The sequence below is a fragment of the Oreochromis niloticus genome, linkage group LG5 (assembly GCF_001858045.2).
Source record: "Oreochromis niloticus isolate F11D_XX linkage group LG5, O_niloticus_UMD_NMBU, whole genome shotgun sequence".
NCBI classification, from domain to species: domain Eukaryota; kingdom Metazoa; phylum Chordata; class Actinopteri; order Cichliformes; family Cichlidae; genus Oreochromis; species Oreochromis niloticus.
Window position 1 is genome coordinate 19,483,502 of NC_031970.2, and position 17,433 is coordinate 19,500,934.

Sequence of the window (17,433 nt, forward strand, 5' to 3'; positions counted from 1 at the left end):
TCAGAAAAGAGCATTGGGAGCACCAGGGGTAATACCATTTAGCAAAGCCATCATGCTGATGCCTACGTTTTCTCCATGTTCTGCCACTGCAATTAGCATCATGCTAATGTTTTACAGAAACCACCAGTCCCAGTTGAGTCATGTTAAAATTCCTTGAGAAAGCGTTTAACGCCATGTCACATATAGAAAGAAAGGCAATCAGAACAACTTCTATTTAAAATCTAATTCTTTGCCATTCAAAACTACTATACCCAGTGATAGCTGCTCTGCAGAGACAGTCCAATAACTTGATATAGTAGTGCAGAGGAGGGCTGTAATTGTTTTGGGACTCTATCTGCTGTCTGGCATGGTTTTTAAGAACACTTGTTTGGCAAGATGCTAGCAGCTGCCACTTCACTGCCTCCAAGCCAGTAATCATTTTTTCAGAAAAAAAAGTTACCAATAGCATTTTCCATTGTTGTCCAGTAGATTCTCCACCATGTGCTCCACTCGGACAAACCAGCTGGGGACGGCTTTGTAGATGAGTGGTGTGTCAGATCTGAAAAAACAACAGCAGATTTATAAAAAAAAAAAAAAAAAAAAAAAAAAGGACCAAAGAGGCATACAACATAAACTTTAACCCTTGTGTGGCGTTCATTTTTTGTACTTGTGCAAGTGCTTGACAGCGACAGTGTTAAGTTTGGACAAAAAAAAGAACAAAGTAACAAATAACAAATGTATGTATGTATTATTGTAGAGTCTACCTTACAATATAAAGCGCCTTGAGGCGACTGTTGTTGTGATTTGGCGCTGTATAAATAAAGCTGAATTAAATAAATCGCATAATTTTCCTTTTGGTAAATACTGAAAATGGAAGACCAAAACACCACACAAAGGTTAAGACGAAAACTTTACTTATACTCAAAAGTGTATTTTTATTTTGAAGTTGAGCCATAAAGCTGTTTCAGGGTCTTAAATAAAACAAAATGATCCTGTACAATACAGATAATATATTGATTTCATTTATATTTACTGTCAAGCCATAAAATGTAAAAACTATTTTTCAATCTTTTTAAAATTATTATTATTACTTAAAAATATATATGTAAAAAATCTTCTGTAAAATACAGGTTTACTGGGTATTTCATTATCCATTTTCTTTACAATAATCTGCTGTATTTATTATTGGATTTCTTTGGGTGACCTGATAGCTCAAAGGTTATGGCACATACCACATGGATCTCATCCTGTAGCTCAGAAAACCACCTAACACAAGTTTTACCTTTTAGGCAGCGTATAGTTCATCCAATAGTTACTTTGATCTCTACAAACCTGTGTCTTCTAAAGGCTTAGAGAAAATATCTCTTCATATTTACAGAGGTTAATTAATCTTGCTCAGGTCGTACTGCAGCCGCTCAAAGTCAGAAAGTGACTTAGTCAATTCAAAAAAACAAAAACCCACAGACAGCTGTGTGTTTCTACATGTGCCTGATGGTTTGTACGTGATGTTGGACTTGCACAGAGCCCCACAAAGCCAATGTTACAGTGAATATACTCAAACCTCTGTATGAATACCCCTTTCCCGCATGCTAAACACTGAACTTCACACATTCTACTACAAAAAAAGGCCACTGGCACTCAAGGAGAAAATATTTAATTGAGTCAGGCTTAACATTTGTGACAAAAATCTCCTGTTTCCAGAAGTTTGACTTTTTCTTCAACTAGTGCTTTTAAAGCCCCGTGGTGAAAGGCAAAAATTTAAGCTGTTAATTTGAGTGACACAGAAAAGGATGCTGGAGGTAACATTAGCTTTTCAGTTTGAATTCTGTACATGTCTCACCTCCAGCAGAAGGGGTAATTATGTTTGTAGGAGCTGGAATTGACGAGGCGACTGTTCTCCTTCAGCCACTTGATGATATTTTTGTCAGCATCCTGTAACAGAACCACCAAACATGAGACATTGTTTAGAGAATGCGTTGTAGCACAGAATAGGGCTGAAGAGCCATGTGTCAATGTCGTTTAGGGTCAAAGATTTCAGCTGGCCAGGCATGGACAGATGTGTGCATTTACACTTTAAACTACAGCCAACTGTCATGTCACAACATACTGAAAGAGTCTGGAGTAGTACATCTGTACATCACAGCTGCAAGGTGAAAAGTTAAAAAATCCATGGAGATCTGCCAGTGCTCTTCAGCTCATTTCAAAGTTAACTTTTATAAAATCACTGTAAGGTTTGCTCTTTGCACCTATGCACAAAAATGAATTAATCAATTAATGAATAAGCATCTCACAGTAAACACACTTCAGATCATGCAATAATTGTATCTAGTTTAATGAAAACTGCAGTGAACATTTTGTGTTTTTAAGTACACTATTTGTGTCATATCGTCTTTTTTTTTTAAACCTGCAGCACTGTTTTTTTTCACAATAAATAAATATTACATAAACACAATATATCAGCATTGTTAAACATTTAATAGTAAAAAATAACTGACACAATGTCATTTTATGCATTGTAGAAATTGACAGAATTAAATCGAGTCCTTATTACAGACCACAGAGAGTATAAAAGACAGACGTAGCTTCCGGGTAAGACAAATGATGTCTACGTGGAAAAGCCTTAAACATGCATTGTATCAATCTACGACCACCAGATGGAGGTTGCAGAAAACCTTCTCGTTCTATAGAAGTCTATGAGAAAACAGCTGTCTATCCTGACCTCTGTAAACACTTTCCTCTTGACCTTAAGGGCTCAGTCACTCATTTTGGATTATATTGAATAAAAAAATTAAGTCAATTTTGTAAATCTTGGTCATATCCGGTAGCAAACTGGAGGATTATCTGTATTATGAAGCTGCATGTTCACTGGCTAATGGCAGTGAGCATGCAGTTTCACAGTCTCTTCCCCTCCTCTTCACATCTACTGTTTGCTACCTAGAAGATGACTGCAGCTTCGAAGCTGGACTTCACAAACCGACAGGTGACAGCAGTTGCGTCCATTTTTTATACTGTCAAGGTCACCATACAGTGGACAACAGTGAAATTATTTAAAGTTTAGTTCTATCAATTAAGGCTGCAGTAATTCATCGAGTAACTTGAATAATTTCATTATAGAAAGTCATTGGTGCAAATTTATTTGCTTTGAAAGATCTGTTTAATCCACAACTCCATAGCACTCAGTTGTCACCATGTGAGCAGTTTAATGTGGAGCCAGAGTCCGTCTACACAAAAAGGATGAAGAGCACATAGGCGGAGCCTTTATTCGGGCAGGCACTGCCTGGAAACCAGTGAATAGCTCATTTTGAATAACTGTTATTTCTCATTAATAAGACAAAAATAAGTTTTTCTCCAGTTACTCAACAAATTGAAGGAATAATTGATTGAATACTCTATTACTGAAATAACTGATATCTGCAGCGCTACATTATATTATGCTCCATAGTATTATATCCATAACAACTGTCTCTACCTAACATATTTCACATATCCTAATAGCATGTTATTATGGGACGTTTACTGAGCAACTTTCAGTTTTTACATTTTATTTCTTAGATGATTTTCAGTACACTTCAGGGCTACCATACCTTTAATACTTGGTGAAATAGACCTTGATCAGAGGAATTCTCTGGAAACTTCAATATGAGTATGACTTTTCTTGCAGAAAATCCAAGGTAATTTTGCAACCAAGGTCAGTCTACCCATACAACTATGAAAAATGGAGCTCAGTGTTTATGCCAAACAGTCTAATATGCAATCAGGTAGAGGTCTTATCATCCCCAATTTTATGTCCCTCTAGCCAAGTGCAATTCACAGGAAGCTCATAGATATGACTTTTCAGCAAGTGCTTGGCAGGTGGCTGTGACCTCTTTGCAGAGAGTTCCCATGCCAGCCCCCCGCTCCTCTTTCACCCAGGGATAAATTTTGTTGTGTCCTGACCCATGCTCATTAAAGCATGAAGATACACTTGTGATGTGAAGATGTACAGGAAATTTGGCACTGAGAAAATGAAACCATTTCACCACCTGGCCAATTCAACATAAATAAGACTTAAGCAGTATGTTATAAAATTACTCACATGCTTGTGATTTCTTTGTAATTAATCTGCATCTGATTTAAGGTTCCAAAACACTCATTTATTTTCTGTGTTTGTGGATATTACTTACCCCAGCTACACAACCAGACCCAGTTTGCAAAGATGAAAATAATATAGGGTGAAAGTTTAGATTCGTATAAAAGTTAGTCCCGTTGTGACATCCACAGTATTTACAGTTTATTTGCAGGATAATGAAGAATAGAAAATACCAAAAATAATCCAAATTCAGTGGGCTTGACTTGGTCAGATGCTGCACTTTATCACCTTTATAGAGAGGTTGCTATAAATGATCAAAGAGGACTGTGAGAAGATTATTTCTAAAGAAACACCACATGAGCCAAATCTATTTCTGCATCCTTTGAATTTGAAGAAAAATTATAGTAAAGATCTGGGTTTTCTTAAGTGCAAGACAACGGTCCTAACCTGACCCTGCCCTGACACCTCCAAACAAACACTCAGACCAAATTTTATGCTCTGAATAACAAAAACCATGTCAAACCTATCCACTAAAAGAAGAAAAACAAGTTATGCATTAAAAAAAAGACTCAGTCTTCCTATTAGGACTTCGATAAGAACTTGGATGTGGCAAATGATCAGAAACACCCTTTGTAGTGTTTATATTTTTGAATTGCTATGAAAAACAATTTATCCTTTTTTTATGAATGCCATTTTATCAGGAAAAAATTGCTTGGGGGATTTGGTTTGCTATGTACTAAATGGGCCTTTGTTTTTCTACTCAATTTATTATTTGTAGGAAAAGACAAATTAGGAAATGACAACATGTTAAAGAACATTCATCACTAATATTTTGTATGCACACACTTAAATCTTTATTAAATTGGTCAACATTAGTGTGAATGGTCAACAGTTTTGTCAAAACATTCAGAATTAACTGGAGTTGCTGTAAAGATCAGTCACAATACTAAGATTATATAATGCTTTGCTTGAGTTGAGTGTTTCATTTAAAAGACAGATGGGTCCAAAACTTTCATATAGAGAGACAGTGATGGCAAAAAGCGAAAAACTGTAGTAAAGGGAAGTGATAACAGAGAAGGTATAACAGTGGGGCTGACTTGTCAGAAAAGACGGAAGATAAATTTAGCAGGGGTACTGCATAAGCATGAGCAAAGGAAAGCAACGAGGAGAAATGAGGACTCCACAAAAAAATAAAAAAAATCAAGAGTTATGGGAAGGCAATGAATAGGAATGAAGATCATTTTGAGAATACATAAGGATAATATGATCAAAGACAAATAAGGGGTAAGAAGGGCTGGGTCTTATATCTCAATAAACTGTTAGGGGGAATTTGTCTGCAGCACAGAGTATCCAAAACTACACAAGCATACATATAAGATTACAAGAATAGATCAAAACTCTTCCTTATATGATGCAGGCAGAGTTCATATCAAAAAATATGTACCCAAAATTTATAACACCTGATTAGTGGAGTCGTGTCTAGGTAAAGTGTCAGGAGAAGTGTTGGCATCTGTGCTCAGAAAAACACATTTTTAAAAAGCCTGCAGAATGAAGAAGGGTAAGAAATAGAGTGAGCTGATCTTGAAACTCCATGATACTCTGCGGATCCTCTTTGTGACCATTCTTTGAACTCGCCGCTGAACCTCTCCCATGTAATTAGACATCTTTGGGAATTCCCAGCCTCTCCTCTTCTCCTTCCAGCAGCTTCCTGTAGGTTGCAATCTCTGCATCCAGCTTGAGCTTAATGTGCAGCAGTTCCTGGTAGTCTTGGAGATACTTGGTCATCTCCAGTTTGGTATCACAGAGCTGAGCCTCCAACTGAGCGATGACGCTCTCTAGGTTCCCCACCTTATCCATGTGGGAGATCTCCATGTCCTCCAGCTGCTGCTCCAGGGCGACATTGCGAGCCCTCAGACCATCAATCTGATTCTGAAGATCTGTCACCTGGTTGTGGAAGGTGGTGATCTCCTCTTTCATGGTTTTCATCTGCTCTTCATGTTTGCCAGCATGGTCCTTGAGAGTGTCAAACTTGGTCTTGTACCACTTCTCTGCTTCTTGGACATTGCGAGCAGCAACAGCTTCTATCTCTGCACGCATGTTACGCAAATAAGCAGCCAGATCAGGGCGATCGCCATCCATCTCAGCACTAATTTTTGAGTCCTCAATCTGCTTCATGAGGTCAGCCACTTCTTCATCGTGCAGCTTCTTGAGAAACTCTATTTCGGCCACCAGTTGTTCTATGCGCTTCTCCAGCTCAGCCTTCTGCAGTGTGGCATTGTCAACATCTTGACGAAACTCCTTCAGAATCATTTCTGCTTCTTCTTTAAGTGCCAGCTCCTCCTCCAGCTTAAGTCTCCAAACTTCTACTTCTTCTTCAATGTAGCCACGTTCAATATCAGCTGCTCCCTTCTCATTAGTCAGGACCTCAATTAGTTCTCGCACCTCTTTAAATTTGAGCTCATATTCTTCTCCGATGCCCGTGGGGCCTCCCTTATAGCGGCTCTGCAGGGCAGTTAGCTCAGCTTGAAGAGAAGCATTTCTCTGTTCGAGCGCCTGAACTTTCTGAATGTATCCTGCGAACTTGACATTGAGTTCCTGCATTTCCTCTTTCTCATTGGCATGGTGCTGATGTATCTCTGTGCCCACCTCGATGGCAGTTCCACGATAACCTGAGCGTCCCCGGTTGTCATAAGAAGCTCCACGGCACCGGGAAGGTGACGGACTTTGAATTCTCGCTCTGCTGGCACTGCTAACTTGCAGACTCTTCTGGCTGTAAGATGCAGCTCTCATGTTGTGTAAGATACCGGCTTTGTTTTTCAATTTACAGAAGAGTGGCTGCTCTTTTGGCTTCTTGTGTAGCAAATATTGCGACTGACAGTCCCCTAGACTGTCTCTGAGTTTTTATGCAGTAATAAAGAATGTCTCAGACACCCTTGAAACTCGCGCTACGCTTTAACACATTTCAAAAGTGGATTATGACTGACTTTCGGAGAACTGTGGCTGCACACTCTTTATTAGCTAACGCTGTATTGTTAGTGGCCAGGCAGGTCACTCCCTGGCCTTTGCACCAGGATGTGAAATAGTGATGAGATCATATATGAATGCTCTTTTTAACTCATTATTCTCTTAGGACTCTAGTTGGGTGTGACAGACTTGAAGAGGCTATCCAGTGCGCTGGTAAATGACAATGTGTTTTGGCAGCAAGTTTTTCCAGAAGACTGCTCTGACACAGATCCCCTCAACTCCACATTTAGACAGTTTGAGTTAAGAATTAGTTAAAGGTAAAACATTTTATTGCAGGTATAGCTAAAGAGAATATATCTAAAGCATATTTCTAAAGAGGATTAACAACAAAAATTTGGCACATATCAAGAGAGAAGTCTATTAAGAAAAGATGCATTTTCAAGATACAAATGGAGGAAATGGAGAACAGTTAAGGAGTGCGAAAAAACTGAATTAATCCAGCTATCAATAATGTTTAAATATTTATCACGTGTATCATATCAGCTGCTCCTATTGTGGGTAGAAACACGCAATGTTTGCTAACCTAATCTACATGTAAATGCATGAAGTGTCACTCACTTTGACATACTGTCCCACAAAGTCGGTGACCTCTGAAGTGAAGCAGCCCGAGGCGTCCACAGGGCAGATAGGAGTCTGGTCCTTCTGGATGATCTTGTATTCAGTGCACACCCTATAATCATCCTACAGAGAGATAATATTAGTTTAGATATGGCTTTGACATGGTCTGGCATCTTTATTCTCAATATTGTCTTCTGTATTATACCTTTTGGCGGCTGTTTTTCTTAGATTTATATTATACATAGTATTTATTATTTTAAAAATACAATTTGCACCAACCTCTTGCACAATGTCAGTTTCACTCATTTTTTTTTTCTTTTTTTTTTAAAAACAACTACATTTTTACTTTTGTTTTTTATCACTGTATATATAAACTTTTGCATTGCCTAGTATAAGGCCCTTACGCAGGGCCTGTGGCACTTTAAGTTAACTCTGTTGTTTATTTATTGTAGACTGTACAATTTTTGTTATTTATCCTGCTGCTGTAACAAAATAATTTCCCTTGTGGGATCATTTAAAGTATCCATCTATCTATGCTTCCATCCATCCATCTAATCTCTCTCTCTGTGTACAAATATCCACTTATAACAAAGTCACATGTCCTGAAAATGTATTTGAAATAAATTAAGACTACACAATCTTAATGTTGATCATTTCATCTTAAACTCATTTTACAATTACATTACTGCATATAGGTGCAGCCAGCAGTGAACCCAGTTTCGACAGTGTAAAGTTATGTTATGACTCCATATTAAATTCCTTGTTGAGCTGGATACTTTTTGCAGTGTTGAAACGAGCACTGCTGGTATGTGACAGCTATGCATGAAAGATCTGAGCACTGTCCGGCTGCAGATGTAATTTGTATTCAAACAGCCTGTCAAAACCCAAGACAGATGTGCCACATGGTCATTTCACATCTAGTCATAAAATACAATTTGAAGAATGTAAATTGACAGTCCTTTCCCTTTTACTGTACAATGTGCTTGTTTTTGATATGGTATTATTAACTGAAGAATATCTTTTTCATCTTTTTGAGAAGATCAAAATTAATGTGACGACTAGGTAAAAATAAACAAATAAATGCAAATTTAAATGAGATGCTAACTACAAGGGTGTTATTAACAGTTCAGAGATTGCTGTACAGAAAGCTAAGACGGTTGGTTGGTATTCCAAGCTGGCTATAGCCACTGGGGCACTCGTCTTCCCTTGGCAAGGGCATCTAACCTATTAGCAATGACCCAATACATCCGATAGCACTACTGCATCGGACTCAATACACTGATACCGTAGCACTCAAAACAAACACTCCTCGACAACAATACACCTCAACTTGAAATGCGTTCGAAAATGTGTGTGCTCGTTTCATCTCATCTTAAATGCATACATTTAATTAAAAGAATTTAAATTATCAGGCAAGAGAAACAGCATCCTACTTCAGATAAAAAACACCCAATAAATCCACATAAGATGTTGATGCTCATAAGATAATTGTTTAAAATAGCATTGCGAGAATCTATGAAGTAACTTATCAGTTGAACCTTTAATTCTTCTGCTTTTTATGATTACTATAAACAAAGAGCAACACTTCTTTAACATTTAATTTTACTTTTTGCAGCTCCCCTTATGTAATGAGCATTGCATGTTGTCACAGTTGCATGATTTTAGAAAAGATCCTACTTACAGCTCCAAAGTAAGGTGCCTGGTGGACCACTCCTGTGCCCTCTTCCTCTTTGACATAGTTATCCGTCAAAACCTGGAAAGCTCCTTTCTCTGAACACTGAATTTAAAAAATGACAAGACATTAGATGAAGGGTGAGGACAGGTTGAGTAGTACAGCAACAATACAAACTCATGGATGCATTTAGACGTAAATAGAGGTGTCACTGTGCTGTGTTAATTAAAGACAGGCATACTGTTTAGTTTATGAAAAACATTAGGCATAACTGTGAAACAACCAGGAAGAAAAACTGTACTAACCTTTGCAAAGTACTGGAAAAGAGGCTTGTATTTTTTCCCTTTCAGTGTCTTACCAGGAAATCTAAAAAGCAAATAAAACACTTGAAACCTTCTTACAATAACTTTAATTCATAATTACTGCAGACACAAACCAGCAGAAAAGCTGTACAAGCACAGCTTCACAGGACAAAAGAAGTTTCCTCATATTGATTCCACTTTTTATATCCAGACAACAGTTTGTTTTTCCGCACCAAAATCTTTCTAAACAGTGTCCCTCCAACTGTCGAGCTGGCACAAAATAAATGAGAAGAAAGGAGCTGAACAACATGTTGATGGACTTATCTGAGTCACCTTGAGTTAGAACTGTGAGCAGTAGCTTTATGTAATGGTGTTTAAGCCTTAGAAACAGCGGAGAGTAATCTGAGGACTTTCTTAGCCTTGAATTTCACCTCTCAGGCTCACACAAAAAAATTCAGACAAATCATCTTTATGCTACAGTTTTATAACTTATCTCACAGTAAAGGATAGACGTTCAATGTTTTTTTAAAAAAAGGGAGGTGATTTCTCTTGGTAAGGACAGAAACTGCCTCAGGATCTTTGTGAGATCTCCATTTAAGGGTTGCGTTCATATTGGCAGCTGAGACAGTCCCGATGCACCGTTTCTGTAATCATAGTTCAAATAAAGGCGTCTGTGTCTGTGTTTAAGGGTTTTGTCCTTGTGGAAGAAGAAGAAGAGGAAGGACATTTTTTTTGTCTTGTTTACATCACCGGTTCAGTTATCTGATATACTGGATGAGAGGGGATAAATCATGCCTAGAAATTTGCTCCATCAGGTTTCAGTAAATTCTGTAGTCTTTATTCACTCACTTGTTTTCCTCATCCCACTATACTTTATTTTTTTCTGCTATGTGCTTTCCCTGTGCTCCAGACTCATCCAGTGAGCTGAGAAATTGGAATTTTTCCCCTTTCCGCTGCAAAGAACAACACTTAGCTGGTAAAATACAACCTCTCCTAATTTGGCTGTTACAAATAAATTTTAGCCACTCTGGAAGAGAAGTCATAACTCAACAAAAAACCTTTGACAAGAAACATTAAATACGAGTTTCTTACTTGTTGAAAAAGGCAGCAGCTGGGTTTCAAGTACAAAATGTTAACATTACATAAATAACTATAATTATATAATAACAACCATATTTCCAAAACAATCACGTATTGCTATCTAGACTTTCACTTCAGCTTTTTCCAATTAAATTGAGACTAAAAACAAAAAACAAAAATCTGGAAATGCTTCAGTAACTACATAGCACAACACGGTTACTTTCTCTTTATTGCTTTTCAGAAGCATTTGTCAGCTGAAACAGCTTTAATTTTGAAAAGCAAATTAAGGCAACTAACATAAGTCATGACGCCAGCAATCAGGGCACAAATCTAGAAATGCTCCTAACAAAAAGAAACAGCAGCTGCTGGCTCGTATTTTGTGTACCCTTTATTCACAGCTCTGGTTGCTAGCTGACTTCTTGTTAATAAAGTAGGACTGTATTGTACAGTATATTCACCTAAGGGAAATTACTTCCCCAGTAGCTCAGCAATAGACTGCTGCACTTTGGTGCCAACAGACTGAAGTGTGCACATTTTTAAAAAATTAATCCTTTGAACGTTTTATCTTTTTCTTCACTTATATAGCCTTTGTACTCACTTGTCAAGGATAGTGTACTCGCTCTCTGACTTAAACAGAGCCCCCAGTCTGGCCTCCATCATGATGTAGGTCTTATTTGTGGTATTATCTGAGAGACAAAATAGAAAATCACGTTGGTTTTAGTTTTTTTGTAATTTTCTTGCTTTTCAAAATTTCCCATCACACCTGTGGAGAGCATCAATCCAGATAAATCATTAACCAAAGACTCCTTTTACCAAGTAATTTGCTGCTTTTAAATGTAGGTGCACTTTAACCACAAACACTTTCAATTTCAGGCAATAGAACGATGTAGATTTGCAATGACTCAACAGTTATTCAGGCAGCTGACTGACAAATTTTCAGTTTGTCTACATCTGAAATGGAACACAAATGGTCATTCATTAAGCAAAGAACATATAATAGCAAACTTAATATCTTTAGGCGTGCACTGCTGGTCAGCAACAAAGATTTCTGAGGATGTAACTAGTGCATTTTCTTCACGTGTGATAACACTATAGACATAAACATCTTTATTTTTTACTTAATAGCCATTTAGAGCATTGGGGATATTCTCCAATAACTTGGAACTAATACACACATAACAGACAATTTAATTTTTTCACACTAGATTATGGCAACAGACTTTTTACTTTCATTGCTCAGTCCTCTCAATAGTCCAGAACACAGCAGCTAGGTTGCTAACAAATTAGCTGATGGCCATTGCAGAAATGCACTTAAAAAATGTTTTTTTAATTACATATAAATCCCTACATGGCCAGGCTCCTGTATGTTTAATGGACCTGTTGAGACCTTATTACAGCGATCTGCCTCACCAGTCACCAGCTGGGGGCCTTTTGACTGTTCCACACTGTGATTTTAAAAGCAAAGACGATCATGATTTGGGAATGTTAGCACCAAAACTTTAGAAAGACACCTGAAGCTCATTTTCATAGCTTTTCCCAAATTTTTTAATCTTTAATTTTGGCTAAAATTCAAAATTAATGTACATAAGTACGTATGTATAAACAGATATAAGAACTTACGCTTGACTGTGTGCAATAGCAGTTTCACTATTGCCATTTTGCTAGTTATTTATTTTTTTCCATCATTACTCATTTGTTCCTTTCTTTGTGATGAAAAACGTGTCCGTTTTCAGCTCTTCATCACACCATCTTTGAACATTTAGCAAGTCCAGAGCAGACCCATAAATTAGATAAATAGAACTGGGGAAAAAAATAAATGAATAAAAAATCGCACAAATAAAAAAAATACGACAGTGGACCTGGTCCTCCAGTTGCTCAGTCCCATAGTATAAATAGCTAAAAATGAAACCAATGCCAGCAGGTCCCCGTTGCATTTTCCCCTTTTTCCATATAGCTTTGAAATCTCACAGTATGTATAACAAAGGGGGAATGACAAGGCAGATTTATATGATGTGATGCGTGGGGGGCATCCTGGTGATTTTTCAAAGTCTGTCATCTAAATAGCCACGGCAGCATGATTTATCTTTATTGACCTGAATTTCAGGTAATGATAAATAGCAACTCATCCAACATGGCTCAGATCCATTCGTCTCATAGCTGTGCTGTATTCACTTCTGAAGGTCGATTTGTGAATAATAATAGTAACAGTGATGTAACATCTTGTTTCTGATAGGGTCCATCATCATCATCATCATAATAATAATGATGATAGCTGTCATACAGCCGTCACTGAGGGGGGAGAACTGAACCTTCTTCTGCAAACAGCCAAAGACAGATTTTAAGAAACATAAAAAGACGCGTCCCCAGTAACAGCAAAGATGACACTTGTGAAGAGGGCAAAAACCAAATGGCCTGAGACACTGAGACACAAAAAAAGAGCGACAAGAGGGCAGCATCAATAAAAGATGTTTCTTCCCCTCTGTCGTGTGACAAATGACTGCACAGCTCAGACCTGCTGACAGCCCCCAACTCAAACAGCGACAAAAGCAGCGAGGGAAACAGGCAGACGTTAAAAGAGACAGACTGAGAGGAAATAAGCACAAGGAAGGACGAAAACAGGTGGATTTGAAAGCAAAGAAAGCAATAAGAAAAGAGTAGGAAGAACTGGGATGAAGATCGAGTGAGTGAACAAGGAGAGATAAAAAGAGACTGAGCTGATAAAAAAAAAAAGAGAGAGGAAAAAAGACCACATTCATTGGTATTCCAAGGCGGTCTCCCATGCAGCACAGGCGGTGCAGTAATGATAACGGACTGTGCTTCAACACTGCCCCCTACAGTATCATCTGCGCTACGCCAAAGTAAAAGGAATCTAGGTCATCCTTTTAAAAACCCACCAGTTTCTCTCATAGGGAACCAAAACCTACAGCAGGAGGGTAACAGAAAAACAGTAGCCACCTCTCTTGAGGATCTTTTTTTTTTTTATATTTGAACAAGGACAAGGCTTTTTTTTGAGTGGCCTGATTTGAGGTTCAGCCACATTTTCAGGTTTGAGCTACACAATGTCTCTCGCGCACACGCACCCCTACCAGCTAAAGCCAAAAAACACATCTTGATACATTAGGAAACATAAGTGTTAATACCATAAATAAACAATAGCTGATATAGATTTTTTTCCTGAGGTTATTAGTTATACATTTGCATTTCCTTTAAACATGTTCATTGTATTAAAGGTTGCTGTAAAATGATTTATATATGGCAATATAAATATAATTAATTAACCCTCTAATTATTGCAAAAGTTTGGGTTTTTTTGCATTAAAAAAATATTGGGAAAAAATGTATACTTTGTTTCATCAACTAGGTTTCATTGGTGTAGCTCTTTATACAACAGCCATGCAATTAATTAAAATGAATGGACTGAAAAAATAACAGCAACGCAAACTAAATCATGACAAACAAACACTTTTTCTGAAACTTCAATCAACCACTGTGATCTTCATGAAAGCAGGATTTATTGTAAGAATGTTGAATTAGACTACTGCATTAGTTTTCATTAAGAAACTGGAAAATGGGTTTGTGTACAGTATTGTGGTCCAGCAGAATAAAAACTGGATTAAGGCTGTTAAAAATCTGTAATTTATTCAATTGTAGTTTAGCTTTACGCTCTTTTCTGCAGAGTATAGAGAAAGTTTTAGATCTTTCTGTTTAAAAGTTATTGCTTAAAATTGCAAAAATACTTTAATGCAAGTTGGCTATGAATCCATTAGCGCAAACAGTCTTATGTAAGATTCTGTTGTTTAAACCTGAAAGGAGCAATTTAGGTGGGTGATTGTATTTTCACTTAAGGATAAATCCTGCATGATCATAACTGATGTTCATGCAAGTTACTGCCTGTGTGTTTTGTTTGAAGATAAAAACAAAGTTCCAGTCACACCAACACATTACGGGTCCATTATTTCCTACGGGTGCAATTTGCAAAAGCAGCACTCCTCTTCAGCTAATTTGTTCTTGTTTGTTCTTTCTGAATTAAAAGAAAACAAACATCTATCAGCTGATACTGTGGTCCAAAACACTGAAGCCACAAGGGAAACAAGATTTTCAGTCAGAAAAGTTTTGCCTCAGGCATCAGCATTTAAGCACTATCATTTAACAAAACTAGTTGTCCTGAGTGGTGCACTGCAAAGGAAGATTAATGGGTTAGCGCGGTATGCTGAGCCTGAAGCCAGAGTTTTCAGCAGCACAAAGGTGGCTGTTATTTTTTTTCTTCATTTAACCTGGCTAGATTATGAAACAACTTCACTAAACACAGCTGGCCTTAGCTGCCTTTAATCACCACATGTTCCATGATTCTATCATGGCGATATGATAAGAGTGAGAGAAATTTTCAGCTGAAGGTTACATATGCAAAAATTGCTAAGCCATATAGTGCTAATGTCCCAAAATGAGACTGTGCAGTTAAAAGTTCCATAAACTAAATGTGTCACAGTGCCACTGGAATTTATATGCATTCAGTAGATCAGGGTTTCCCAACCACTAGAAATGATCAGGTGTACCGTGGAGGATTATCTGGTTTCATCTGATTGGTACTCTAAGCGACGGCATGAGTAATGGGCAGAACAATTACATTCTCTTCCACTAGGAGGCAGTACAACCTCTTGTTCCAATTAAATAGGTTGCCAACTGCCAGTAAAACAGAAGAGGACATTGTGCAAGTGAGATAACATAGCGCATAATAGCAATACATAAATATTTGAAAAGAAAAAGCAGTCAATCTGACCTGGGTCCTGGAGAAAATTTCAACCCAGATGAAGGCCCTAGCAAGAGTAGTGGTCAGAAGAAAGCAATAAAGGTATACTGGGGACAAACCGCTATGCCTGGTGCATGGAAAAATCATCAATATGCTTTTTGTGACGTTTTTGTTTGGTGGTGTGCTGTGTGATTTCTCTAATGTTAAATATGTGCCGTGGCTCCAAAAGGTTGGGAAACACTGCAGTAGATGATACAAAAAATTAATACATTTGTTCTTTAGACTCTTAATTTTCCTTACCAGAGTCTGTTTTAGGCTAAATTGCTGGTAAAGCAACTAATGTCTATTGGCATTCATCGCAGGGAGAAATCACTCAAAACTAAAATGATATCCACAACTCCTTCACCATAAAACAGAATCATATTTGAATGCATTTCCACTTATACTCCACTGTATCAATCATTAAGAGCACATATGTCATGTTATCAATAAATGATAAGTATCAAGTACGCATTAAGTGGTAAAATAAATATACTGATATACCAATTTACATGATTAACTATTTTCTGCTGCATTCCTCGCTTACATTTTTACAGTTACAGTGTTGCTTTTTGTCATAATATTTTCTCTCATTTTCTTCATATCTCTCCATGACCTGCTCCTCTTTACTGTAGCATTTAGCAATTGTTAAAAAAGTGTAAAACCACTGATTGTAAGGAACAAGGTGCATAACTCCAATGACTTGAAGAAACAGCAACCCTTTAAAAGTACCCGGTTGCAGCACAGGACGTGTGCTATGTTCTTTGCTCACCTTTGACCTTGACATAAAGTAATTCTGGGTTCACACACAGGGCCAGGTTGCTCGGCAGTGTCCATGGTGTGGTTGTCCAGGCAATCAAAGCAACATCCTCATTCTCAACCAGTGGGAAGTTAACAATCACCGAGGGATCCTGAACATCCTGGAGACCAGAATTAAGCATACGAACAAGGTCAACTTTGTTTTAAGAAGTACAGCACCTGCACTTACAATAGTGGCAACCATAGCAGTGTTACATTACACCAGCAAATATGTAAAGAGGTAATGTTCTGTGCCAACCTTGTAGTTCTGATGGGCCTCAAAGTTGGACAAGGGGGTGTTGCAGGCAGTGGAGAAAGGCATGACTTTGACACCACGGTACACCAGACCCTTGTCATACAGCTGTTTGAAAACCCACCTAAGAGAAAGAAAATGGACATTTTAAAATAAAGAAGAAAAGATCAACTCCACAAAATGCAACAAGTTTCAAAGACTGACTAGTACGTTCCATTGCAACAGTTTCACACATGAATACATAAAATTGTTAACTTTATCTCTCTGGTAAAGTTAAAAATCATTTAGATTGATTTCCCTCATAGCATTCATCAAATATGACAGAGCATTTATGAAAAGAGTCAGGTCATGGGCCAGTGGTGAGAAGAAATGAGAGAAGGCTAAGTTAAAGACCATTTTATACTCTCCTACAGGCTGTATTATTGATGAATTTCAAAACTTATTTTCCTGCTGAAGCCTTTAATTAATAACCACTATGAGAAAAAGAGATGCTCATCCTCACTTCTCACAGGGAATCCACTGATATATTTTGCATCAACTGCATCATTTATTATTACCAGAGAGTGAATTCTGATGCAAGTATTACAGTGTTTACAGTGTTTCCCCTTCATGCAAAGACATAAAGCTGGGACTTGCACTCTTCTACCTTTATCTTAATATGCAATAAACTACAAAAGCTGTGCAAAATGCTGTGAACACAATGTCAATGTTATGACTGTTCAAAGACCTAAATGTGTAGAACAGAACATATTTCCTGCCCTCAACATGGCTATTTAAATGTTACAGAGGAAGTCTTGACACTGAGCATCTCAAGAAAGAAAACAATTGCCTAACACAATGTTGAATGGATGTTTTAAGGTCAGAAAAGTTGCAGCTTGCGTGTTACAGCTTGTGTATAGTTGCAGCTTGTGTA

General features: G+C 37.6%; 2 protein-coding genes and 1 long non-coding RNA gene across 3 annotated transcripts in view; 1 reads left to right on the forward strand and 2 right to left on the reverse strand.

Annotated features, from left to right (window-relative positions):
* The window catches only part of LOC109202267 (uncharacterized), a 712,495-nt gene that overhangs the window by 453,969 nt on the left and 241,093 nt on the right, over positions 1 to 17,433 (forward strand). The window lies entirely within an intron of this gene.
* Positions 1 to 17,433, reverse strand: part of iars1 (isoleucyl-tRNA synthetase 1) — a 56,365-nt gene that overhangs the window by 33,722 nt on the left and 5,210 nt on the right. The window contains exons 6-13 of the mRNA XM_003454548.5: positions 16,527 to 16,644; positions 16,242 to 16,389; positions 11,283 to 11,370; positions 9,608 to 9,668; positions 9,312 to 9,407; positions 7,631 to 7,753; positions 1,820 to 1,911; positions 440 to 538 (exon numbers count right to left, since the gene is read on the reverse strand). Of these exons, the coding sequence (XP_003454596.1) occupies positions 440 to 538; positions 1,820 to 1,911; positions 7,631 to 7,753; positions 9,312 to 9,407; positions 9,608 to 9,668; positions 11,283 to 11,370; positions 16,242 to 16,389; positions 16,527 to 16,644 (825 nt within the window). The remainder of the gene's footprint in view (positions 1 to 439; positions 539 to 1,819; positions 1,912 to 7,630; positions 7,754 to 9,311; positions 9,408 to 9,607; positions 9,669 to 11,282; positions 11,371 to 16,241; positions 16,390 to 16,526; positions 16,645 to 17,433) is intronic.
* LOC102079164 (vimentin) lies at positions 4,779 to 7,624 on the reverse strand. Its single transcript, XM_074527743.1, has one exon. It carries the CDS (start codon positions 6,836 to 6,838, stop codon positions 5,705 to 5,707), a length of 1,134 nt encoding a protein of 377 aa, XP_074383844.1. The 5' UTR covers positions 6,839 to 7,624; the 3' UTR covers positions 4,779 to 5,704.